Raw genomic sequence first — 23,349 nt, 5'->3', positions numbered from 1 at the left:
TTCTTCAGCTGTGTGCCTGATCAAAAGCCCTCTGAAGGCACTGGTCCTTCTTTCTACCCTCCAGCCTTGAACACTCTTATTAATTTTTTTGCTCAGTACTTACTCTCTCAAGTTACCTGACATCCTAGGGTCTTTAGTTTAATGTTGGGACACACCCACTGAGGGGGCACAAGAGGGAAAGGGGCTTTTTTGAAGATACCTGCCAGTCAAGGCCAGGGCCTGGGTCTGTGCCCACAGAATCTAGCCCTTATCCCAGGGGCCTTCCCTAATGCTGCATCAGCCCTGCAGGCAGCGTGTACGTGGTCTACTTCCCTGCTCAGCCCTCCAGGTTTCCTTTTTATTGATTTTCTTTCTATTTTTTTTTTTTAAGATTTATTTATTGATTTTAGAGAGAGTGTGAGAGAGCGCAAGTGTGTATGAGTGGGGGGGAGAGGCAGAGAGAGAGGGAGACAAGCAGACTCCCTGCTGAGCAGGGAGACTGACGTGGGGCTCGATCCCAGGATCCTGAGATCATGACCTGAGCCGAAATCAAGAGTCGGTTGCTTAACTGACTGAGCCACCCAAGTCCCCCAATTTTTTCTTTCTATTTTTAAAGTTGGGGTATTTACAGAGTGAAATACACAGATCTTAAGTGTGCAGTTCAGTGAATTTTGACAAAGAATACATATCCATGTAACCAACACGCAAGTCGTGACATAGAACATTTCAAATGATGGGGAAATGATTTTTCTTTGTGTAATACTTTGTTTTAAAAATGGTATTCATGTTAAAAGGTTCACAGAAGTTTAAAGAAAAGAGTAAAACTTTGTTGAAACCCCAGCACCCAGTGATGGCTCTGAGTTTAATGATTAAATGTCACATCCTTCCAGATAGCACTCTGTGCAGATCCCTCTCTTCTTCTCTCTCTCTCCGTCTCATACACACACACACACACACACACACACACACACACACACACACACACACACCTTCCTGAATAGGTGATGCCACTTGCACAAGGAGACAGATAGCAGAGGAGTTGGGATCAATGGCTCTGAGTCAACCTGGCTTCCAGGCCCAGCTCCACCATTTTTCTAACCATGAGGACTTGGGCAAGTGACTTTTCTTTGATCCTCAGTTTCCTCATCTGTGAAGAGTATAATGATAGGACTTTTCTTTGAGGTTGAGAAGAGACAATGAGGCCCATGGGTAGCTCAGAGCAGTGCTAACAGTGGTAGCTATTGCTTTGATAGTAACCTTCCATCTTAAGGACCTAAGGTGTTTGAGTGAGTCTTGAATAAAGTGCCTGGAGGTTATTTCCAGCCACAGCTGTGACAGACACTCTTGACTACATGGGTCTTCCTGGAGCCAGGATCACCCGAGAGGGTTTCTAGGGCCCTTCCCTCCTTGCCTCTTTGCCCCTTCTCTCTCATTCTTCTCAGGCTTCCTTACCTGAGCTTCCTGACTTGTCTTCAGGAAGGCCCAATTCATGATGGGATTGGGTAGGCATTGCCCCTAGCAGAGGGCTCCTCTAATACCTGGGACAGTTGTATCTTCCCAGCAGCCATCCCTAACTCCTAATACATGCTCTTGATCTTGCTTCTAGGAGCTGGACATGTCCCCTGGGGACCCCAAGTGGCTGGATGTGATTGAACGTGATCTGCACCGGCAGTTCCCTTTCCATGAGATGTTTGTGTCCCGGGGAGGCCATGGGTGAGCAGCTGGGTCTTATGGGCTGGAGGTGGTTCTGGGCCCTGTCCCTCAGGGCGCAGAGGAGTAAAATGAGTTTGGGTGTATCTCAGGGACCCAGAAGCTGGGAGCGCCAAACTCTGCTGTTAGAGTTTCCGTTTGGTTTGAATCAGATGGGTCTCCTTAGCTTCTCATCTTACCTTGGGGCAACTTTTGTTTACTCCCCAGAGTGCTAGAGCTTGCCTGGTCCTCTTCTGGAAATAGGTTTTGGTGGGGAGAAAGAGGGTTAGAGATAACTGGGTGGGCAGAGGGGAAAGGTAGGCCAGGCCGGAGGACCAAGACAGACACCTGGGACAAAGCTTTCTGGCCAAGGAGACACAACTGCTGAACGAGAGGCCCACACTTCCAGCCCTGACACACCCTTACCAGGCATCCTGCCTGGCTCTATCTCTGCTTTTTCTTTGAGCCTCTGTTCTCACCTGTCAAATGGGTTGGGGCGGGACCGGGAGAGGTGCCCTCCCTGCCGCCTCCTCTGGTCTTGTGAGAGTCTGTGTGCTGCAGTGGGAGACTGACCCCTTGCTGACCACAGTCAGGTCACCAGGGAGGTGCAAATTCTGAGACAGGTCTGGTCTGGTAGGGGGTGGCAGAGTCATACCCATCTTCCCTGCCCCACTTGGCCCTTCTACAGCCAGCAGGACTTATTCCGTGTACTGAAGGCCTATACCCTTTACCGACCTGAGGAGGGCTACTGCCAGGCCCAGGCACCCATTGCTGCTGTTCTGCTCATGCATATGCCTGCTGAGGTACCACCAAGCCCTGGACGGGGTGAGTGGGTGGGCAGGGAATTCCCAGCAGAAAGGCCTCATGTCTCTCTTGCCCACAGCAAGCCTTCTGGTGCCTGGTGCAGATCTGTGAGAAGTACCTGCCTGGCTACTACAGTGAGAAACTGGTGAGTGCTTACTGGGTCCAGACCAGGCCTGGGACCTGCCCTTTGTGGCCTCTCCAGGCCTTTCTCTCCACAGCTACTGTTGCCCCAGCTTAAAACCTTCCCAGACTTCTGTTGCTTTCAGGCTAAAGACCCAAGGCCTTCCAAGGTCAGGTCTTCTAAGCTCCAGAGTTATCGGTTTCACGCTGGCCTCTGTCTCTGCTTCCAGCCGTCTGGCTGCTTGGCAGGATCACAGTTCCTCCCGTGCACCAAATTCCTCCCTGCTTCAGCCTTGGCATAGGCTTAAACCTCTACCCCCTTCATTCCCTCCTTTCCTTCAGCTTTCAGCCCTCAGGGAGCTTTTTGTCACCCTGACAGGTGGGACCTCTGGCACATGCTGATCCAGCATTCCTGGTTCTGCCATATTCTGGGCACTTAGCCACCTCCCCCACCAACGCCTGCCCTGCCGCTAATCTCTTTGCTCCTGTGATTCATCTGTCTGCCCCTTTTCACTACATGCTCCTTGAGGTGGACCAGCTATGTCTGCTTTGCTCTTCAGTGTATCCCAGCACCCAACACAGGGTTGGCTCCCTGCAGGCAGTAGCTGACTAAGGGATGAATGAATGTCTGCCTGGTACTGGGAGCCAGAGTGTAGTCTGTCCTGCCTGCTTCGAGCCTACAGTCCTGGCCCCATGGCCTCACTGTGTCTTCTAGGAGGCGATCCAACTGGATGGGGAGATCCTCTTCTCACTGCTACAGAAGGTGTCACCTGTGGCCCACAAACACCTCAGCCGGCAGAAGATCGACCCGCTGCTGTACATGACAGAGTGGTTCATGTGTGCCTTTGCCCGCACCCTGCCCTGGAGCTCCGTGCTGCGCGTCTGGGATATGTTCTTCTGTGAAGGTACTGGGCTGGGCTTGGGGGAACACCTCTGCCTCTAACCCAGTCCACAGGGGGCCTCTCTTTTCAGAGAAACTCCTTACAGGCCCTTTTACCACCCCCTCATGCAGGAGTCAAGATCATCTTCCGGGTGGGGCTGGTGCTGCTGAAACATGCGTTGGGCTCCCCTGAAAAGCTCAAAGCCTGTCAGGGCCAGTATGAGACTATCGAGCAACTGCGGAGCCTCAGCCCCAAGATCATGCAGGAGGCCTTCCTGGTCCAGGAGGTGCGGCCCAAACCCTCCCATCACCGCTGGGTGGGAGTGGGAGACGTGGGGGCCCTTTAGAAGGGACCTAGTATAACTCTCTGCCCCGAAGGTGGGTCACTGGTGCCAGGCCTGGTGCTCAGCAGCTCAAGATGGTGTGGGTAGACCTTATCCTCCTGTCTTAATGAGAAGACAGGGGCACAGAGAGGCCTAGGTTTGGAGGGCCTTCCCTGTTCTGAACCATTTGGGAATGAGAGAAGCTGCAACTCATTACCCTCTCTTCTTTCCTGGTACCACATCCATGGGCTTGGCTTTATTTTCCTGTTTTTCTTTCTTTTGTGGATTTTTGTCTCTCAGGGGCTGTACTTAGGTGACACATAGTTGCTCTGGGACTTGTGATCACCACAGGGACCAGACCCCCATTATTCCAAGGGTCAGCCGTTAGTGACCAGGGCTGGGGGATGATGAGCGAGAGCAGGGCCAGGTTGGGAGGTAGAGGGGAAGTTTCTTCCTGGTGCCCATTTTCCTGTCGTCACCGACACAGGTGGTAGAGTTGCCGGTGACAGAGCGCCAGATTGAGCGTGAGCACCTCATCCAGCTGCGGCGCTGGCAAGAGACCCGGGGTGAGCTGCAGTGCTGCTCCCCGCCCAGGCTGCATGGTGCCAAGGCCATCATGGAGGCAGAGCCAGGCCCCCGGCCCATCCTGCAACCTTCACCGTCCATCCGCCTGCCCCCAGATGCCCCCTTCCCTAGCTCCAAAGGCAAGCCCAAGCCACCCAAACAGAGCCAGAAGGAGAAGGAGCAGTGGAAGCAGGCAAAGGCAAGTGCGCAGCTGGATAAGCCCCCAACCCCAAGTCAAGCCAACGTGGCAGCCGCTGCGGGAGATGCATGTCCCCCACAGGATGTGCCCCTGAAGAATCCAGCCCACCAGGATCCAGCCCATCAGGACCCAGCTCCACAGGACTCAGCTCCCCAGGATTCAGCCCATCACCGCTCCCAGGATTCAGTCCACCACCACTCCCAGGAGAGCCTGACGTCCCAGGAGAGTGAGGACACCTACTTGTAACCCTGGCAGCTCAGGCCTGTAGGGTGGGGTCTCCACACACCTACATGGCTCACAGACTGACATTCGAGGGCCTGCCCATGCTCTGAGGGCCCAGCTGCCTGGCCACTGGGTGGCAGAGAGTCTGGCTGGCCCAGCACAGATTCTGCCTGAGCCTTTTTATTTATTTTCTCCAGAGTGGAGCTTGGGCCAGCCCAGCCGGGCAGGCAGAAGTGAGGGCCAATGGGTGGGGCCTCACTCAGCCCCCTCCTCCTGGGGGGATGCTTCCCAGGGCTAGGGTGCTGTTGTGAGGAGAGAGGGTGGGGTAAAGGGTGGGGTGCTCTTTGTGTAAAATAGAAACATGGTTTTGTACAGAAATAAACAGGCTTGTGTAGAGAGTTGGTGTGTGGCTAGGGACTGGGAAGGGGAGCCACCCCTGGTGCTTAGCATCTCTTCTCTGTACCTTACAGAGCCCCTAATCCTGGCCCCAGCCCAGCACCAGAGCCTCCCTAAGAAGTACCTTTTCCATAGGCCAGTCCTTGTTCCTGGCCTCCACTTTCCCTCACTCCATCCCCTCTGCCCCATGTCCACCAGTCTGCCATGGATGAGGGTCACCGGAGCTAGAGCCCAGTGCTGGAGCAGAGCAGGGCCTGCTTCCTAGGCCTTGGTGCCTACCCATCTTTGAGGGGAAGGGGCTTCTTAAGGAGGTCTTTTCAGGGCCCTTCTCCACCAACGCCTCTCACCTGGATGCCACTTCAGACCCCATTAAGGTTCTGAGTGTTCATTTTGGGTTGAGTGCTGGCACCAGAGGTCGGGGACCATGAATGCCCTTACGTGCTAAGTCCAGGCCTCCACTGGACACTGAGGGATGAGGGAAGAAATTTGGGTCTTTGAGAGAAGGCTGCCTGTGGTTTCCTGAGCACTTAGCATGTGCCACGCTGGGCTGGTTGTGTCACCAGCTGATCAGGTAGTCTCTATTATCCCCATTTTACAGATGAGGAAACAGAGGAGCTGAGTGGGAAAGATGACACTGGTCGATTTGCACCTAAAACCTCTCAGCTACCTCTCCTGACCAGGGTGCCTGGTGACCTGGCAATGCCACTGAGGGCCCAGGCAGGCGCTATGGTCACAACCTGATGACTGGTGAGGGTAAGGACAGGGTGTCCCTGGGAAAGGCCCCCCCTTCTGCTGAGGAAGCAGCTTTTCCAGTCAAACAATAGCGGCTGTTCCTGGCAGGCTACCAAGCTGGGCTGGGCCATGGTGGGAGGGGTGGGAGAGGGAGGAGAAGAGCCTCCCTAGGAGTTTTCAGGAATCACAGGGCCTGGGCCTGGAACATCTTGTCCTGGTACAGCTGGGGATACTGAGGCCTAGGGAGGTCAAGTGTCATGTGAGCCTATCAGGGCAGACTACCCACTTCCTGCCTCCCACCCCTCACCCCTGTGGTTTCCCACCCCATCTATACCTGCCATAAGAGGCTTTGAGGACAGTCTCCTCCCCCTGGCTCTCCAGGGGACAGGCCAGGATGTGGCAGCTGCAGTATTCCACAGGAATCCCTTGAGCCAAAGAGTCCAGAGAGGGAGGGTGCTGCCCAGCTTCCATCCACTACAGTACAGGTTCTTGAGCAGGCAGGAGGCTTGTGTAGGCCTGCTGGGTCCCAGTCAGGCCTAAGGCTGGTTTTAACCTGTTTGGTTCAAAGCCTCAGATCTGAAGCCTGAGGATGCTCAGGCCAGACAAAGCACCCCCCCCCCCAGCATGCTCTGTCTGTCCTGCTATAGGGCCTAGGTGTGCTGATACCTGCTTAGCCTTGGAGCCTTCTTAAACCTGAGGCGGCCTGAGCAGAACCCAGTTCTAATGTTGAAATGACCCCAAGTTGGTCTAATAAGCCTCAGATCTGGGGCATCTGCCAGTGCTGGGGCCCTCCGTGGGCATGAAGCAAGTTTACATGTGCTCAGGCCACCTCGGTTCTGCTAATGGCTGCAGGCTTTGGGAGGCCTCAACAGGGCTCAAGTCTCAGGTCTGAGATCTGAGTGCCCAGTGAGCCTTAGATGCATGGGCCTGTCCCCTGAAGTCTGGGCTTTGAGCATCCCTGGCCCAAGCACTTAGTCTTTTTTTTTTTTTTTAAGATTTTATTTATTTATTTGACAGAGAGAGAGACAGCCAGCGAGAGAGGGAACACAAGCAGGGGGAGTGGGAGAGGAAGAAGCAGGCTTATAGCGGAGAAGCCTGATGTGGGGCTCGATCCCAGAACGCCGGGATCACGCCCTGAGCCGAAGGCAGACGCTTAACTACTGAGCCACCCAGGTGCCCCCCAAACACTTAGTCTTGAAGGGTCTCAAGCCTGGCCACCTTCACCCCCTACCTCACAGTATGTTATTCAAATATAAGTGGCTGGGGTCCTCCCTATCTCTGTGACCCTCGTGGGTAAGGGTCTTCTTCCATAAAGGGAAAGAGGGAGGAAGGTTGGGAGAGAATCACAGAGTGACCCGGGCTGCACAGCCTACCCCTACCCCTCCATGCTCCAAAGTTTTCTGGGCAGCACTCTGATCCTAGCTGAGCTCCCGCTCGTCCCGCGGCCCTTCGGAGCTTCAAGGATATCAATCATAAGACTGAAGGACAGAAACCATTCCATACCTCCCTCCTGCTTCCGACCCCAGCGAGGAAGGCGACCTGCGGAAAAGGCGGAGCCCCGGAGAGGGGGCGCGGCATGGGCGGGGCCTGGAGGACTCAAGCTGGGCGGGATCAGCCTGTGATCCCCGAGCCGTAGCTAAAGGGGCGGAGTCATCAGGGGCGGGGCTCGGCGGGCTGGAATGTGAGGGATGAGGCTCTGGCCTTAAGAAGGAGGCGTGGCCACTCTGGATAGGCCGCCCGCCCCTCAGGGCGTGGCTGTCAGGGAACTGGTCGCGGCGAGGGGCTGGGAGGGTCCGCAGCGTAGCTGGAGGCATGGACGCGGCCGCTCAGCGGCTCCTTTAAGCCCCCGGCCCCGCCCCCACCGCCCCGCCCCCGGCGGCGGCCTGGGTCTGGTTGGCGGCGGGGTCGGGTCCGCGCGGACCGTGATGGAGCTGCACATCCTAGAGCACCGGGTGCGGGTGCTGAGCCTTGCCCGCTCAGGTCTCTGGCTCTACACCCACCCGCTCATCAAGCTACTCTTCCTGCCCCGCCGCAGCCGGTGCGCGCCCGGGTTCGGGGGCACAGGTGGGGGTGGGCTCCGCTGTTGCTCCGGGACGGGGTCGGGAGATTAACATCGCCGCGGGGCGAGAGCAAGCGGGCGGGGAGGGCCCTTCTCCTCCCTACCCCCCCCCCCCCGCGGCCGCCATCCGGCTTGGGCCTACCCTCCCTGGGACCGCCGCCTATCCGGCCCCATGAGGCCCCCTCCTAGGGCCAGTTAAGGCGCAAACAACCTGGGGTGAGCAATGCTTAACTCCAAGTGGTGTCAGATGGGGACAGTTCCTTCCTGGCGACTGCTGGGAGCTTCTTCCAGACGCCTTCCATCGGGTCAGAGGGGCAGGTCAAGGGGGCCCGAAGTCCAACGCCCCCAGGGCTGTAGCGGCGGGTGAGCCTCTCCTCCTTCCCGGAATGGAGGGTCGGGTGATCCTACAGACGTTGGGAGGCGAAAAACAGTTCGTGATTCCGGTGATGAGGCCCACACCCCACTGGCCTGGGGAGAAAATTGAGGCTTGAGGGGGCAGGGAGGCGCCCAGCAGGAGTCCTTCTGGGCGAACTGGAGCGAAGTCCTGCCCGCCCCCTCCGCCCAACCCAGGCTGAAGATGCCCCCCCACCCCCATCCAGGTGCAAGTTCTTCAGCCTGACGGAGACCCCTGAGGATTACACGCTCATGGTGGACGAGGAGGGCTTCAAAGGTGGGGGCTGGGCTGGGGAAGGATGTCGTGCTCCCCTCTTTGTGGGATTCTCACTAGATCCTGGGATCCAAAGTCGCAAGAGCTGGGGCCTTGAAGGCAGATGGGTCTGGGTTCGAATTCGAATCTGCCACTCACTGGCTGTGTGCCCTTGAGCAAGTCACTTCCTCTCTCTGAGCTGTTTATTTCCTCTTATGTAAAATGGGTATAGTTACGGTTCTGATCTAATAGGATCCCGTGAGAACTTTATAGACAGGGCTGTGAAGGCCAGTAGCAGAGCCTCAGTTACAGTTCAGGGCAAGAATCGGGGGTTCCTGTGGCAGTTATGTCCCCCTGGCCATTATTTCTCCCTGGTCTTTTCTCTCTGGTGCCGATCACCCCCTCCTTGGCTGGTCTGGGAACTCCAGGAGTCTGAGGGTTGGGAAAGGAATGCAGGAGCAGGCAGCCAGCCGACGTCAGGGTCCTGGGGGGCCTCCTGGCTGCACTTGGGAGATTAGCAGCCACCCGGGCCCTGGCTCCTACTCTGGACTGGACGCCAGCCTGGTTTCTCCCTGGTCCCTGAAGCTGACATCTGGCTTCTACTCCTGCCGTCTCGATCCCTCCTCACAGGCCTGGAGCCTCAGGCCCCGAAACTGAGGCTTGGCCCATCCTCCACTGCAGCCCTTCGGGCCTTAGTTTCCCTGTTTGTACTGCAGGAAAGTCTGGGTCTGCCCGGGGAGAAGGGCATCCCTCTGCTAGCCTGATTTGCTGGTGCCCCCTGGTGGTTCCGTGTGGTATAAAACCTCAATCTGCAGAACGCTATCGTGAGGTATATGCTCTCATCCCGTTTTACATACGAGGAAACTGAGATTCAGAGAAGTTAAATCATTTACCCCAGGTCAACAGCAAGTAAATGGTGAGGCTGGGATTTGAACCGAGGTCTGTCTGAATCTGGAGCTCCAGTCTTAACTGGGAGGTTTCCATCCCTAGTAGGCTAGCACCTGAAGCACTTCTCAGTCCTTGCATACGTGTAGTTCTCAGGAGCAGAACTTGGGAGAGGGAGACAGCCCCAGTCTCCAGACCTGCCCTTACCTTGGTAGAACCCCACCCCCCCGCCCCTGGCACAGACAGGGAAACCGAGGGGCAGGGGCCAGCCGGATAGGCCCTGACCTGCTGTATACTTCCTGCTCGCAGAGCTACCCCCGTCTGAGTTCCTTCAAGTGGCTGAGGCCACATGGCTGGTGCTGAACGTGTCATCCCACAGTGGTGCAGCAGTGCAGGCTGCTGGGGTCACCAAAATCGCCCGCTCAGTCATTGCGCCATTGGCGGAGCACCACGTGTCTGTGCTGATGCTGTCCACTTACCAGACAGACTTCATCCTGGTGAGTTTTCGGCAGGCTCCTGTGCGGGGCAGAGTGGGCACGGGTGCCTGGGGCCTCATGTGATGTGTCATCCCTCTGTGGTCCAGGTGCGGGAACAGGACCTGTCTGTGGTGATCCACACACTATCCCAGGAGTTCGACATTTACCGAGAAGTGGGCGGGGAGCCTGTGCCTGTTGCCAGGGATGATTCCAGTAATGGCTTTCCCCGTTCTCAGCATGGTGAGGCTACCTTCTGACACCCAGACCTAGGCAGGGCCTCCTCTTCCCGCTGGGGCCCTTCCCTTGTGAGGGTTGGTCTGTGGGCGTGGGGATACCCGCTGACACTGACTGCCTCACAAGATAGGGAGCTGTGGTGGAGAAAAGAGGTGGGTTCCTGTAGAGCACGACCCTACACCCCACCCAGGCCCCTCCCTCTCTGGCCACCAGGGGGCGCCCCAGCCCACAGTCGCCCTGACAGCTGCTGCCTGGTCCCTCCTAGCAGGGCCCAGCCCCACCGTGCATCCCATTCAGAGCCCACAGAACCGCTTCTGTGTCCTCACACTGGACCCTGAGACGCTGCCAGCCATTGCTACGACGCTCATCGATGTCCTCTTCTACTCCTACAGGTGGGCCTTGTTTGCGCCTTGTCTCTTTGTCCTCCCACCGTTGTTCCCTGTGCTGTGTCCCACCACCTCCCTCCGGTCCCTCAGTTCTGCCACTGTGTGCCCTGTTCTGTGTCGTGGGTTCCTGGCAGCCTGCGATACCCGTGTGCCCCTCACTGACGTTCAGGGAAGACCCCAATGTAGCTGCCACCCTTTCCTGCAGTGTGAGCTGAGACAACCCCGGGCCATGGCTTGGTCTGGCCCTCCGCCAGCCCTGGTGTCCAGTGTCTTTGGAAGAGGCGAGATCCATAGTCCTGTCCTAGCCCCACCTGACACCATCAGGAGATCAGGGCCCTCAGACAGGAGAGGAAAGGAGCCCAGGGAAGGGAGAAGATGCAGTGGGCTGGGTGCCCCAAAGAGCACTTGAGCTTCCTGTCCTTTTCCAGTGCGCCCAAGGAGGCAGCCTCTGGAGGTCCTGGACCCAGCTCCATTACATTCTTCGCCTTCTCCCTCATCGAGGGCTACATCTCCATCGTCATGGACGCCGAGACACAGAAAAAGTATGCGACTCCTAAGCCCCGTGGACCACCGATCCCAAGCCCAGCCCTAGGGAGGGAGGAGGCGGAGTGTGAGACTCTGAGGTCACCAGGTCACCCTGGTTCCAGGGGCTCACATTGGGGCAGGGAGGGGTGGGGTGGGTGCCCTGCCCACTACCCATCTGCCCCTGCAGGTTCCCCAGTGACCTCCTGCTGACCAGCTCCTCGGGAGAGCTGTGGAGGATGGTGCGCATCGGGGGACAGCCCCTGGGCTTTGGTGAGGGCTGCCTCTTGTGTGTTGGGCACTCGGGGAGGACCTGGGGGGGCGGCCAGGATGACCCACCACATGGACTCCCCCCCGCCCGTAACCCTCAGATGAGTGTGGGATCGTGGCCCAGATCGCAGGCCCCCTGGCTGCGGCCGACATCTCCGCTTACTACATCAGCACCTTCAACTTTGACCATGCCCTGGTGAGCGCCGTGGGTTGGGCTCCTGGAAGGACGCTGAGACCCAGGAGGGTGGGGAGGGTGCAGGATGTAGTCCGTTCAGGCTGGGAGGCTGGCGTGGCCCTGACCCCTCCCTCCGCCCACCTGCCCACAGGTGCCTGAGGACGGCATCGGCAGTGCCATTGAGGTCCTCCAGCGACGGCAGGACGGCCAGGGCTCCTGAGGCCTCCGTGCTCGCCCTTCGCCCCAGGCTTCCAGAGACTTCTCTAAGCTATTTCCTCAAGCTCTGAGATGAGCCCTCTCCACCCCCATTCCTGCGGGGGGACCCCTCCTTCTGCTCTCTGTATGTAAGCTGCGTGCAGGCACCGGCTCTACCGTGGACACGCGTGTCTGCCCACGCAGGGGAACACGGTGCTCTGGGCTTCCTCTGGGAACCCCTTACCCCATCACTCCCTGCGCGGCCTCAGCGTTTGCACAGTCCCTGCCTGAGGTCCGAGCCCTCCCCCCCTTCAGCGCCCTGGGCCAGCTGCTCCCTAGATAGGGCCCCGATTTCCGTTCTGCCTCTGGCTGGGTTGCCTTCCCTGGCCAGGTGATTCTGACAGTGCCTGCCCCTTTGGGGGCCTCCGAGAAAAGTATTTTTACATCTTTCTCCCTTTTTTATTGACTTGTTAATAAAGGGCTTGTAGTTATGAAGGGTTGGGCTGTGGTCCATGGGGGTTGTCTGAGCTCGGGCAGGGCTGCTCTGCTGCTCCTCCCAGCCCGTCTGCCTGAAGTCCTGGTCTGTCCCTGTATAGCTGGCTCTGGCTGGGCTCACCTAACTCAGTTCTCACCTCGGGGAGAACTGAACCTTTGAGAAGGGAAGTGACTTAGCCAAGATCACCTGATTCCCATCCAGGGCTGCCTGCCTCTGAAGCCCAGCCTCTTTCTTCCTTGCTGTCTCTGGAATATCCCAGAAAGTTCTGAACATGGTTAGAGACTTCAAGACCCTTCCACCTGGAGGTCCTCCAGCCTTTCCTGCCACCTTGGATGTGACTGGCCTATTGCAGAACCCCTCAAGGAGGGCCCAAAAGCACCCTTCTTCCGGGCTGCTGCCTGCTTGCTCTTGGACCATGCCTGAGTCCTGGAGGTCCCTCACAGGAGTCCTTGTTGGCCAAGAGATCAATTAGTTCTTGTCAGCAGGGCTGTCCTGGAGTAGTAGTGGGAGGGGGCCAGCCAGAGTGGGCACCTGGGAGTCCAGGCACTGGGCTTCCCCTGGCTAGAAGGACAGGACAGGGGCCCGGAGGTCACCCGGAACCCACTCTGCCTTCAGAGACTGCCTTCCTGGGCCAGAAGCACAGCACATGTGGGCCCAGGTTTCCTGTCACAGATGGGCTGCCTCCTTCGTGAGACTGGGATTCCACTGTGAGCCAGATGGGACCCTACAGATGTCCCGGGGAGGTTATCAGGTACCCCCAGCCCAGACCCGCCCGCACTCAGGAAGGGAAGAAGGGTGTGACTTCGGCGTATTCAGAGGTCACAGTGGCTCCCCAGAAAAGCCAGAATGGGGGCCAGGCATCTGGCAGTGTGCCCGCCCTGCCTCTGGGAACCCAGGGGCTGCAGGTCACGGGAACAGAACGCACAGCCCAGCTGGGTGAGTGAGCGGTCGGGGACCCTAGACCAGCCCCTTCCCCTCAGCCTCCATTTCCTCATGTCTATCAAGATCAAGGAGGCAGCTCCTTCAGGACCCCTCTACTTCCTGGTGCTGGGAAGGGGTCATTGCTTTGTAGTTTGACTTCTGGGGGTAAGAGGGAGTTCTGGCTTCTCTCGAGGGCACACCTTGGGCCCTAGCTCGAAGGATGTCCTGGGCTAAGTGGGGGCTGTAGAACCAGAATCCTTAGGGCTCCTGACCTGCAGGTAGAGAGCTCCTGGGCCCCACGTTCAGCTCAGGGGAGGGGGGTCTGTCCATCTGTCTGCTTGTGAGTCACTGCCTGATTTAGGTGTTTCTGTTATCCTGGCTTTCCGGGTGCATCAGGCTTTGCCTAGTCCCTCAAACCAGGCCCTAATCCGGCATCGGTGCTTGGGGCTGCCCACAGGACTGGCCTGGGTAAGGGGGCTAGTCCGACTTGGACCCAGGCCTAGAGCCCATGTGTGTCTCTGCCACATGTGTGTGAGTCTGTGTGGAGGGGTTTTAGCTCCCAGGGCATTAGGGTGCTTGGAAGTCACTGGGTTAGCTTGGTTGTCAACAGGTTACAAAGGGGGAGATCTGCTCTGGGATTGCCAGGGACCCCAGGAGCCACCTAGGGTCAGGGCACAGGGCTTGGGAGGTGACTGGGTCACACTCATCTGAAAGGGCGACGTGACCCTGGACCTCATACGTGGCTAATGCTCTCGGTGCCATCAGATAGACAGGCCTTAAGCTGTCCCAGGCTGAGGTGGAGCCTGATAGAATCACCTCTTATCCTACCTGGGCCCCTGGAGAGTTCTAGAACAAAGGAAATCAGTCTGGTCCGCCCAGGCCTGGAGTTGGGCTCAGCTTGGGTCATTCATAACTAAGGTTGGGGGTGTTCATTGGCACACAGCCCATGTCCTTGTCCTTCCAACCCTGGGCACCCCCGTCCACCTGTCCACATCAGCACAGCCATTCCTGAGTGCAAGGGTCAAGGCCCCAGACTGCAGAGCCTGAGTGCCCATCCTCGTAAAGATGGCAGCCTGTGCCTGGGGAAGGCCTTGCCCACAGTCCCTTGGGGAGTGGGAAGGTGCTCTCAGCCCTCCGACTGCCAGCCCAGTGTCTGGCATCTGCTGGGCAGATGTGAACCGGGGTGGGGGGGTGGTGCTCCTGGCTGGGTGGGGACGGAGATGAGGAAAGCTCGGGCAGAGACAGTCGAGGCTCATTTCAATGCTCACAGGTTTTACCTGCCCATGCAGAGGGAATGACCTGTTAAGTCCTTGAAGTTACTGGAGCAGAAATTCAGAGTATAAAGTCCTCATCCCCACCCCTGCCAGGCAGGGCTGTATGGTCCCATGCTTGTTGCCAAGTCCCAAGGAAGCTAGCTTCTTGGTCCTGTGTAGGAGGGAGAATAAACCCATACCTTCTTGGATGTCCCAGCTGGACATCTGGAGGGAAGGGACCGGGCAGGAGGCAGGAGGGCAGCCCCATCTGCAGCTAGCTGACTGAATACGGGGAAGCGGATTCCCCCATCTGCGCAAGAACTGGGAAGGGATGTGCGCCATTAACTCGTGTATTCAACACATGTTCTCATTAACCCCCTGTTTTACACGAGACGTGTAGTGACTTGCCCGAGGTCACAGAGTTGAGCAGGGCAACACCGGATTTCAAAAAGGTTAACCGTGGCCATAGCCTGGGGACATCCCCTGGGGGAAGGGACACTTTAGCTGAACCCTGAGGGATGGGGATGATTTTGCAAGATCCCTCGCAATCCCAGCTGTCTGCGTCGGTGGCTGGGTGTCTGCTGCCGGTGGCTGTGAATGTGTGGGCAGGCACGCGACTCCTGGCCCTGGCTCCTTCCTGACCCTGGGCTGGGGCCAGTGGGTGTGTTGGGCAATGGCCGTGGTTTGTCTCGCTTTCCCAGGCGTGCCCCGGTGCTGGGGTTCTGGAGCCAAGGGTGCCTCAGATGGGGGTGCCTGGGGCTTCCTTCTCGGGGCGGCGGGGGGGGGGGGTTGGTCGTGCTGCCGATGTGGATGCTGCACAGGGCTCCGTGCTGGCCGTCAGCGCAGACCTCTGTGAGCGTCTCTGCAGACGTGCCTGTTTCGGCCAGAAAGTGTGTGTGTCTGTCTGTCCACACGTGTGTCCCAGTGTGTCCTTGTGCATCTGTCTGCAGCCGTACGTGCATCTGATTTCATCTGAACATCAGCCGTGTGCCTGGCTCCATTTCTGCACGCGTCCCACGTACACGTGGCTGGAGGCATCTGCATGTTTGCACACACGTGGACGTGGCTGGTGCTGGTGTCTGTATCTCTGCTCTCGTCTGTGGCGGGGCAGTGTCTGTGTGTCCACGTGTGCCGGTGTGTGCATCTGCATCCGGTGTTTTCGTGTTTACATGTGTGTCCTTGTGCGCCCTCCTGTCTACCTTCCTTCTCTCGACCCACATCCTCTCAGGCCTTCCTGCCTCTCCCTAGTCTCGGGAGGCCCAGCTTCCTGCGGTCTCCAGGGGACTGCTGGGCTGTGCTGGGCGCCCCCCTCTACCCCTCCACCGTCGCCCTCCACCCCAGCGGCCTCAGCCTCCCCGGTCTCCCTCCTACCGCTCTGTCCACTCCTCCTCTGTCTGCAGCCTGAAGAAAGTCTGGCCTGGCTTTCTGCCCCTCTGTCCTGGCTGTCCGCCGTGACACAGAGACATCAATACCCCCGCCATACACACACACACACACACACACACACACACACACACACACACCAGCTCCATCCTCCACAGCGTGGCCCTTGCTGCTTCCCAGGCTCCTAATTCAGCCCACAGTTGGCCTCACCTGTGCTTCCCAGGCTTCCTGCTGGTGTCCGTGTCGTCTGGCTGCACAAGTGAATTTTCCCTAGCCAAGTCTTAGTGTGTCCCTTCCCTCCCCGACCACCAGCCTGGGCAGAGCCTCGCTCGGGAGGTCTGCCTTGGAGACGTCCTGGCTGCAGCAGCTCTTCTGGCTGCTCTGCTGTTGTGCCTTGCCCTAGACTCGCTCCCGCCCAAATCTGGGGCCTGTCCTGAGCTGGCAGGCCCTGGCCTTCGATGTTGAGGTGAGCCTTCTCTAAGTCAACGAACAAGAGCTCTGGGACAGGTGCTAACCAAGCAGTAACAGGAGGGGCTACGGGAGACCTCTGACTCTCACCTGCCCCCTTGCAGCTGACTCACTGCTTTTCAGTCCCTTGGTTTCCCTGGACTTGCCCCGTTTTTAAGCTCTGCCTTAAGAAAAAAAAAAAAAAAGAATTTTTTAAATTGAGGTGAAAGTCACATAATACATAACCGACCGTTTTAAAGTGAATAGCTCGGTGGCATTTAGCACATTCGCAGTGTTGTGCGACTACCACCTGTATAGTTCTAGAATGTTTTCATCACTCCCAAAGGAAGCCCCACACCCGTCAATAGTCACTCATTCCCTTTCCTACCAGTCCCTGGCCACTGCCAATCAGCATCCTATCTGTGGATTTCCCTGTTCTGGACAGTTCGTGTAGACAGAATTATATAATATGTGACTTTTGGCCTCGAGCTTGTTTGACTCAGCCTGATGTTTTTGAGGTGCGTCTGGTGGTAACATATATAAGTACTTCATTCCTTTTTGTGGCTGCATAACATTCCATTGTATGGACATACCACTTTTTAAATTCATTATCTGTTGATGGACATTTGGGTTCCCACCTTGGGCTATTAGGGGGACCCAACATTTGTGTTTACTGCCATATTCCGCTTCTCTTCCTTCTTACATGCTTTTTCTGTGGACGGAGTGGCCTGGCCTCAGCTGGCCACATCCCCATCACCCATCGAATGTCCACCAGTAGGCCTTTGGACAGAGCAAGCTTTGATGGCCTTTTCTCCCCTTGGAGGGGCAGGGTGTTTCTTCGTTTCTTTTTTTTTTTTTTTTTGAAGATTTTGTTTATTTGAGAGAGACAGAGAGCATGAGGGGAGGGGGCAGAGGGAGAGGGAGAAGCAGACTCCCCACTGAGCATGGAACCCCAGGCAGGACTCAATCCCAGGACCCTGAGACCATGACCTGAGCTGAAGGCAGACGCTTGACCGACTGAGCCACCCCCGTTTCTTTTTTTCTTATCAAGATAAACACCCAGAGTTTCCTTGGCATCTCCCCAAGAATAAGAAGAGGAAGAAGGCAGGTCTTCCACAGCACCTGTCCCAGGTCGTTTCCTCCAGGCATCCCTGCTGGTGAGTCCCACATCTGTGTCCCGGACCTCCCCCTGGGACCCGGGCTATCATTTGTAGACAGCCCCATGGGGACCCTGGCTGGTTCCCTCCATCTTTCCCCAGTTGCTTTCTCTGTTGAGCAAAGTCTCTGAGCTTTTGCAGCAGTCGGCACCAAGAGAAGGCTCCAAGGCCATCCCACTTCCTCCCTCCAGCCTCTCCACCCCTCCTGCTTCCATCCTCATACTGGGGCAGGACAAAGGACTCCCCACTGCAAGTGCCAGGAAACCAGCTCAACCAGCAGAAAATAGACTGACATCATTGTCCTGTGTAGCTGGGACTCGCTGTGGAGTTGCTCCTGGCTTCAGGCAGACACCAGGGGCTCAGGGCAGTTGCTTGGCCTCTGGCTCTGCCGACCACGTTCTCACCCACTTAGTAGAACCGTACCCCACCCCGTGGAGCTGAGGAAAGTGACTTTTCACAGCGCCAGACCGGTGACATCCCAGCTCAGAAACCTTGGCCGTGTAAGGGTGGCCTGTCTCCTGAGTCTGACATCAGTCCTGGGGAAGGATTCTGTTTGGTTCTGCTCAGGATGCAGGTGCAATGCTGGACTCCACGAAGCCCAGGCTGGGTTGGGCACTCCCTCCTATGACCTGGGGTGAGAAATGAGCAGGCTGACAATGGTGGGTTTCCAGATCCCTCCACATGCTGGATGTTGGCTTGAGTGTTTATTCACCCTTCAAGACCTGGATATAAAAAACGTTCACTACGAATTCACTTCCCTGGAAGCCTACTCTTTCTTGCTGATATATACCCCATGCCTAACCTGGTGCCTAACATGCAGAGTGAATTACTTAAAAATAGGTTGAACGAGGGACTGAAAAGCCACCATGATGTGTCTATTTTGCAAAATGCAGGATTGTCCCCTCCAGTGAAGCCTGGCCCCTTTCTATGAGGCTGTCAGGTGCTGCTTCTGTGGAATTCAATCTGAAGTGAATTCTTTAAAGGAAGTAGGAGAAATGCCTTGTCTTTTTCTTTTTCAGCTTGTTTTCCAGGAAAGTGTTGAAATCTGCAGTGGGTGAAAGAATATATTTTGAATTCACTTTTAAAAAAAATATCATAAAGGAAAAAGTCAGCGTCTTTAAAATCAAGGCTTCCTAAAAAAAGAGATCACGTGCTTTGGTGTATTGTGAGTGATATAATTCTGATTTCCTTGGGGCAAGGTGACCAAGAGAAGGCATGAGAAAGGCTCCAAGAGAACCTGGTCCTGCCCAGCCTCGAGGTGGGCCTGCACTTCCGGAGGCCTGGCTGCAGGTGCACTAGATGTGGGAGGCGCACATCTGGATCCTACAGCCTGGAAGCCACAGCTGACCTTTCCTGGGCCCCCTACAGATGGCCACATCTGCTTGGCCATGCATTCATCCGGTCACTAAGGATTTATTGAGCACCTACTATATTACATGGCCTGTGCTGTGCTCTGGAGAGGCCACGGGAAACCACCACTACAGCGCATACCCTCTTGGAATTTGAGGGAGGTGGGCAGGGACCAGCCTGGGGAGGAGGAAGGTCAGGGAGGGCTTCCCTGAAGCGGTAAAGCTTGGACTGGGTGACAGTTCATTCAGCAGGAGGAGATTCAAACAGTAGGAACAGCATATGCAAAGGCCATGGGGTGAGAGCTCTGCTCCCCCTGAGGGACTGAGGAAGGTCAGAGAAGGCATTGGGCTTGAGAGGTGTGCGTGAGGCAGGGGAGGTGGGCAGGGCTTGGTGACTGTGGTAATGACCTTGGCCTTACTGAACGTCCATGTGAAGCCAGGGGAGTGTTTTAAACGAGAGGGTGGCACCAGGCTGTGTTGTACAAGCCCCCCAGAGGGGCTGCAATGGCAGTAAAGCCATTTTGTGGGTGGCTCCATTTCCTCCCTCCCTCTCTGTTAGACTTCCAGCCACACCTGCTCTTCTCTAAACCAGACCTATGCCGTCTTGCTTGCTCGGCACCTCACCCAGTCCCTCCACGTGGAATTTGTAGCATCTCTTTCCCGCGTTTCTGCCAGTTAAACTGGCATTTTCTTCCCAGACTTGTAGAAATACCATCCTCCTCCACCAGCTGGCCCTTGACCAAGTGGATCTCCATCGTCCCACTGTGAGAGCCATGTGTTTTCAAGCTCGTCGAGCCATGTCGCTGCATCAGTTCTGGGCAAGCCACTGTGTGTACGGTGCACTGGCCAGTCACGTGGGCTGAGGACAGCTGCCTGGACTCAAACTTGCCTTTGCTGCCTCCCAGCTGTGCGACCTCCCACCAAGGCCCCGTCTCTCAGGTCTCCGTTTCCCCACCTGCCGGATGGAGACAATGATCTCTGTGAGGATGGCTGGGAGGAGTCACAGAGTCAGCCTGAAGTAAATGCTCAGAACGGCTCTGGGCACACAGAAGAGCTCCAGAAACATCTCTGATTATCATCACGGGGCAAACAGCACATGCCTGAGGCACCTGAACATTTTTGGCAAGAATGTGATGTTTCAAAACAGGCATTGTATCCTGTCATCGTGAGAAAACTCAGGAGTCCATTGGACTTCCTGATTCTTGCTTAATGGTTAAGGTTGTTTTTATTTACAGTGACATCTCAGTGCTTAGAGCCACTAAGGGACCCCATGGGGGTCTGTAGGGTTCTAGGCCCTCTGTATTCATGTCTCCTGTCCCCTCATCTCACAGAGCGGACCCTGGACTCAGGGTGGTGAAGGGGCGGTTGTTCTAGGCCAATCAGGGAGAGGATAGCAGGACAGCGCTCTTAACTCCTGGTTCCCCCCTCAGAGTGGACGCATCCCCCCATCCCCCCCACCATCACAGGCAGTAAGAAACTCCTGAACAGAAGGTAGTTCCTTCTCTCTCTCTCTCTCTGCTGCACTTCCCTGAATAGGTATTCAGGCCTCTGGAAGGGGGCTCAATTACCCAATTTGGGGGAGCCACTGGGCACACGGAGCACATGGCTTCCCCCACTATGGACACACCGAGTCCCAGAAGAACTCTGGCAGGTCTCAGCCAAAGGATCCTCCAGCCCAGGGTGACCTCACTGACCTCACAGGGAGAGCCCTGGTAGGTCCTTGCTCACCCCAAGGTTTATGTAACATTATCTTTCCCAATCGTCCTCAAAGCCAGCCTATGACATAAGCAAAAGTGCGCCTTTGTCTGTCCTGGTGACTGGCCGGCTGGCGGGTATTTCTGGAGCACAAGCTTCGCGCCGGGCATTTGCATGCATTATTCACCGAATTACGCTCACTGTCCTCGTAGCATTTGCCGCTGCATTTTTTTTTAAGATTTTATTTATTTATTTGACAGAGAGAGAGAGACAGCCAGCGAGAGAGGGAACACAAGCAGGGGGAGTGGGAGAGGAGGAAGCAGGCTCCCAGCAGAGCAGGGAGCCCGGTGCGGGGCTCGATCCTAGGAAAGGACCCTGGGAAGGCAGACGCTTAACGACTGAGCCACCCAGGCGCCCCATGCCGTTACATTTTTAAAAATAGAGATGCAAAATATATATTATCAAATTTCTCATTTTAAGTGTGTAATTCAGTGGGTTTTAGTAAGTTCAGAAGATTGTGCAACCATCCCCACTATTTAATTCAAAAACACTCTCATCAGCCCAAAAGAAACCCCTATGCCCATTAGCTATCATTCTCTGTTCTCAGACCCCTCCTGGCCTGGCTCTGCCTTCTGTCTCCATGAATTTCCCTATTCTGGACATTTCATACAGAAGGAATCGTACAACATGTGGCCTTTTGTGACTGCTTTCTTTCACTTAGCCTCGTGGCTTTAAGGTTCGTCCACACCGTAGCACCTACCAGGACCTCATTCCTTCTGTGGCTCAGTAAGACCCCATTGTCTGGATAGACCACATTCGTAAAATCCATTTTCTGTTGATGGACATTTGGGTTGCTTCCACTTTTTGACTATTGTGAATAAATGCTGCTATAAATACTTGTGTGGAAGTTTTCGTGGGAACGTATGTTTTCGATTCTCTTGGGTGTACATGTGGGTGTGGAACGGTTGCACGTATGACATGTCCGTGTTTAAGCGTTGGTGGGCCCGCCAGACGGTCTTCAGAGCGGCTGCACCATCTGGCTTTCCCGCCAGCGGTATGTGAGCATTCGGATTCTCCGCAGTCCTCGCCGGCACTTGCTACTATCCGTCTTTGACGGTAGCCACCCCAGGGGGTATGGAGAAGCATCTCATTGTGGTTTTGATTTTGCATTTTCGATGCAAATGATTGTGAGCAGCTTTTTATGTATTTATTGGCCATTGGTCTATTTTGAAGAAATATCTTTGTTTATCCTTTGCCCATTTTATTTTATTTTTATTTTTGTTATGTTTTTAAAGATTTACGGTTTATTCATTTATTTTTGAGAGAGAGAGAGCGCGAGTGAGCAGGGAGGGAGGGGCAGAGGGAGAGGGAGAGGGAAACACAAGCAGACTCGGAGCTGAGCACGGAGACCGACAGGGGGCTCGGTCTCAGGACACTGAGATCATGACCTGAGCCAAAACCAAGAGTTGGAGGCTTAACTGACTCCACCACTGAGTTGCCCCTACTTTATTTTTTAAAAAGGTTTATTTATTTATTTGAGAGAGAGAGAGCACGCATGTGTGGGGGGGCAGGGCAGAGGGAGAGAGAGAGAACCTCCAGCAGACTCCCTGCTGAGCGCGGAGCTCCATCTCACCACCCTGAGATCACAACGTGGGCTGAAACCAAGCGCCGGAGGCCAGCGACTGAGCTACCCAGGTGCCCCCTCCTTTGCCCATTTTAAATTTGGGTTGTTGGTCCCTTGATTACTTTTTTTGTTTTTTTAAAAAATAATAATATTTTTTATTATATTATGTTAGTCACCATACAGTACATCCCTGGTTTTTTATGTAAAGTTCCATGATTCATGACTTGCGTATAACACCCAGTGCATCATGCAATACGTGCCCTCCTTACTACCCATCACTGGCCTATCCCATTCCCCCACCCCCCTCCCCTCTGATGTACTCAGTTTGTTTCCCAGACCATAGTCTCTCATGGTTCATTCCCCCTTCTGTTTACCCCCCTTCATTCTTCCCTTTCTTCTCCTACCGATCTTCCTACTTATGTTCCATAAATGAGTGAAACCATATGATAATTGTCTTTCTCTGCTTGACTTATTTCTCTTAGCATAATCTCCTCCAGTGCGTCTTGATTGTTAAATTGTGCCTGAGTCCACAGGGGAAACTGAGGCTCAGAAAGGAGATGCGACTGGGCCAAGGACACTGGGCTCATAAGCAGGTTGGCACTGGTAACTGGGTTGCTGTCTACCTCCTAGTCTAGAAGGTCAGGGGTCACTGTCTCTCTTCCCAGATGAGTGGCCTCCTGCCTCCAGTTTGGACCCACCCCCAGGCCTCCCCAGGTCCTATCCTTGCATTTAAAGCAGTACAGCCCCACAGGCGGGGTGTGGGCCGGAAAGACAGGGGAACAGCAGTTCTGAGGAACCAAGCCAGTCCTCTTTCCCCCTCCTAATCACGCGGACCCAGCTGACGTGGCCCCGGGGAAGAGGGGACAGCCCGGGCCTGTGGTCGGGGAGCCTATTTATACTGGCTGGGCCGTGTTGCAAGCCCTTCCTGCCGGCGAGAGGGACGTCACTGGGCGCTGACCTCACCAGAAACGCTGACGCATCTTCCCCTCATGCTTTGCTCGGTTGGCCAGCCGGGTCTCCTCACCTTGGGGCCACTCCCTGTCCTCCTGCACATCACTGTCCCCTCCCACCGAGCTCTGGACACTCCCCCATCGTCCGCACTCCCTGCAGCCCTCCAACCATGCCCTCCTCTCGCAAGCTGTTATGGGTGGAATTTTATCCCTTCAATTCTTGTGTTGAAGACAGAACCCCACAGTCCCTCAGAACGAGGCTGCATTTGGAGATAGGGTTCTCAAAGAGGTAAGGTACAATGAGGTCATGGCGGGGGG

The 23,349-nt window shown here is 55.8% G+C and overlaps 2 protein-coding genes across 7 annotated transcripts in view; both read left to right on the top strand.

Annotated features, from left to right (window-relative positions):
* Positions 1-5,179, top strand: part of TBC1D10A (TBC1 domain family member 10A) — a 30,283-nt gene extending 25,104 nt beyond the window's left edge. The window contains exons 4-9 of the mRNA XM_045791338.2: positions 1,586-1,692; positions 2,357-2,471; positions 2,552-2,617; positions 3,308-3,497; positions 3,605-3,759; positions 4,283-5,179. Coding sequence (XP_045647294.2) covers positions 1,586-1,692; positions 2,357-2,471; positions 2,552-2,617; positions 3,308-3,497; positions 3,605-3,759; positions 4,283-4,804 — 1,155 coding nt within the window. The 3' untranslated portion in view covers positions 4,805-5,179. The remainder of the gene's footprint in view (positions 1-1,585; positions 1,693-2,356; positions 2,472-2,551; positions 2,618-3,307; positions 3,498-3,604; positions 3,760-4,282) is intronic.
* Positions 5,180-6,955: 1,776 nt separating this feature from the next.
* Positions 6,956-21,355, top strand: CASTOR1 (cytosolic arginine sensor for mTORC1 subunit 1). 6 transcript variants are annotated; one of them, XR_015722308.1, is made up of 10 exons: positions 8,030-8,330; positions 8,567-8,637; positions 9,808-9,995; positions 10,082-10,214; positions 10,474-10,600; positions 11,023-11,136; positions 11,307-11,389; positions 11,488-11,582; positions 11,713-17,413; positions 18,433-21,355. XR_015722308.1 is itself a non-coding variant. In XM_045791332.2 (9 exons), exons 1-9 carry the CDS (start codon positions 7,834-7,836, stop codon positions 11,779-11,781), a joined length of 993 nt encoding a protein of 330 aa, XP_045647288.1. In that variant the 5' UTR covers positions 6,956-7,833; the 3' UTR covers positions 11,782-21,355. The 6 variants fall into 6 exon arrangements, 5 of the variants coding, with proteins under 5 accessions (XP_045647288.1, XP_045647289.1, XP_045647291.1 ...); XM_045791332.2 differs by lacking the exon at positions 8,030-8,330 and adding an exon at positions 6,956-7,946 and having other exon boundaries at positions 11,713-21,355; XM_045791333.2 differs by lacking the exon at positions 8,030-8,330 and adding an exon at positions 6,960-7,946 and having other exon boundaries at positions 10,477-10,600; positions 11,713-21,355.
* The last annotated feature ends 1,994 nt before the right edge of the window (positions 21,356-23,349 follow it).

Source organism: Ursus americanus, chromosome 30 (genome assembly GCF_024610735.1).
Source record: "Ursus americanus isolate L20-20 chromosome 30, mUrsAme1.1.p, whole genome shotgun sequence".
Classification (NCBI taxonomy): domain Eukaryota; kingdom Metazoa; phylum Chordata; class Mammalia; order Carnivora; family Ursidae; genus Ursus; species Ursus americanus.
The sequence above is the reverse complement of the archived record's forward strand: the minus strand, read 5'-3'. Positions and strand labels throughout refer to the sequence as shown.

Bases quoted from the DNA above. Each gene is read 5' to 3' on its own strand.
- CASTOR1 (XM_045791330.2), top strand. From the start codon at position 8,191: ATGCTTAACTCCAAGTGGTGTCAGATGGGGACAGTTCCTTCCTGGCGA. The intron at 8,638-9,807 runs GTGGGGGCTGGG...TCCTGCTCGCAG, and splicing joins GGACGAGGAGGGCTTCAAAG to AGCTACCCCCGTCTGAGTTC. The intron at 10,601-11,022 runs GTGGGCCTTGTT...GTCCTTTTCCAG, and splicing joins GTCCTCTTCTACTCCTACAG to TGCGCCCAAGGAGGCAGCCT.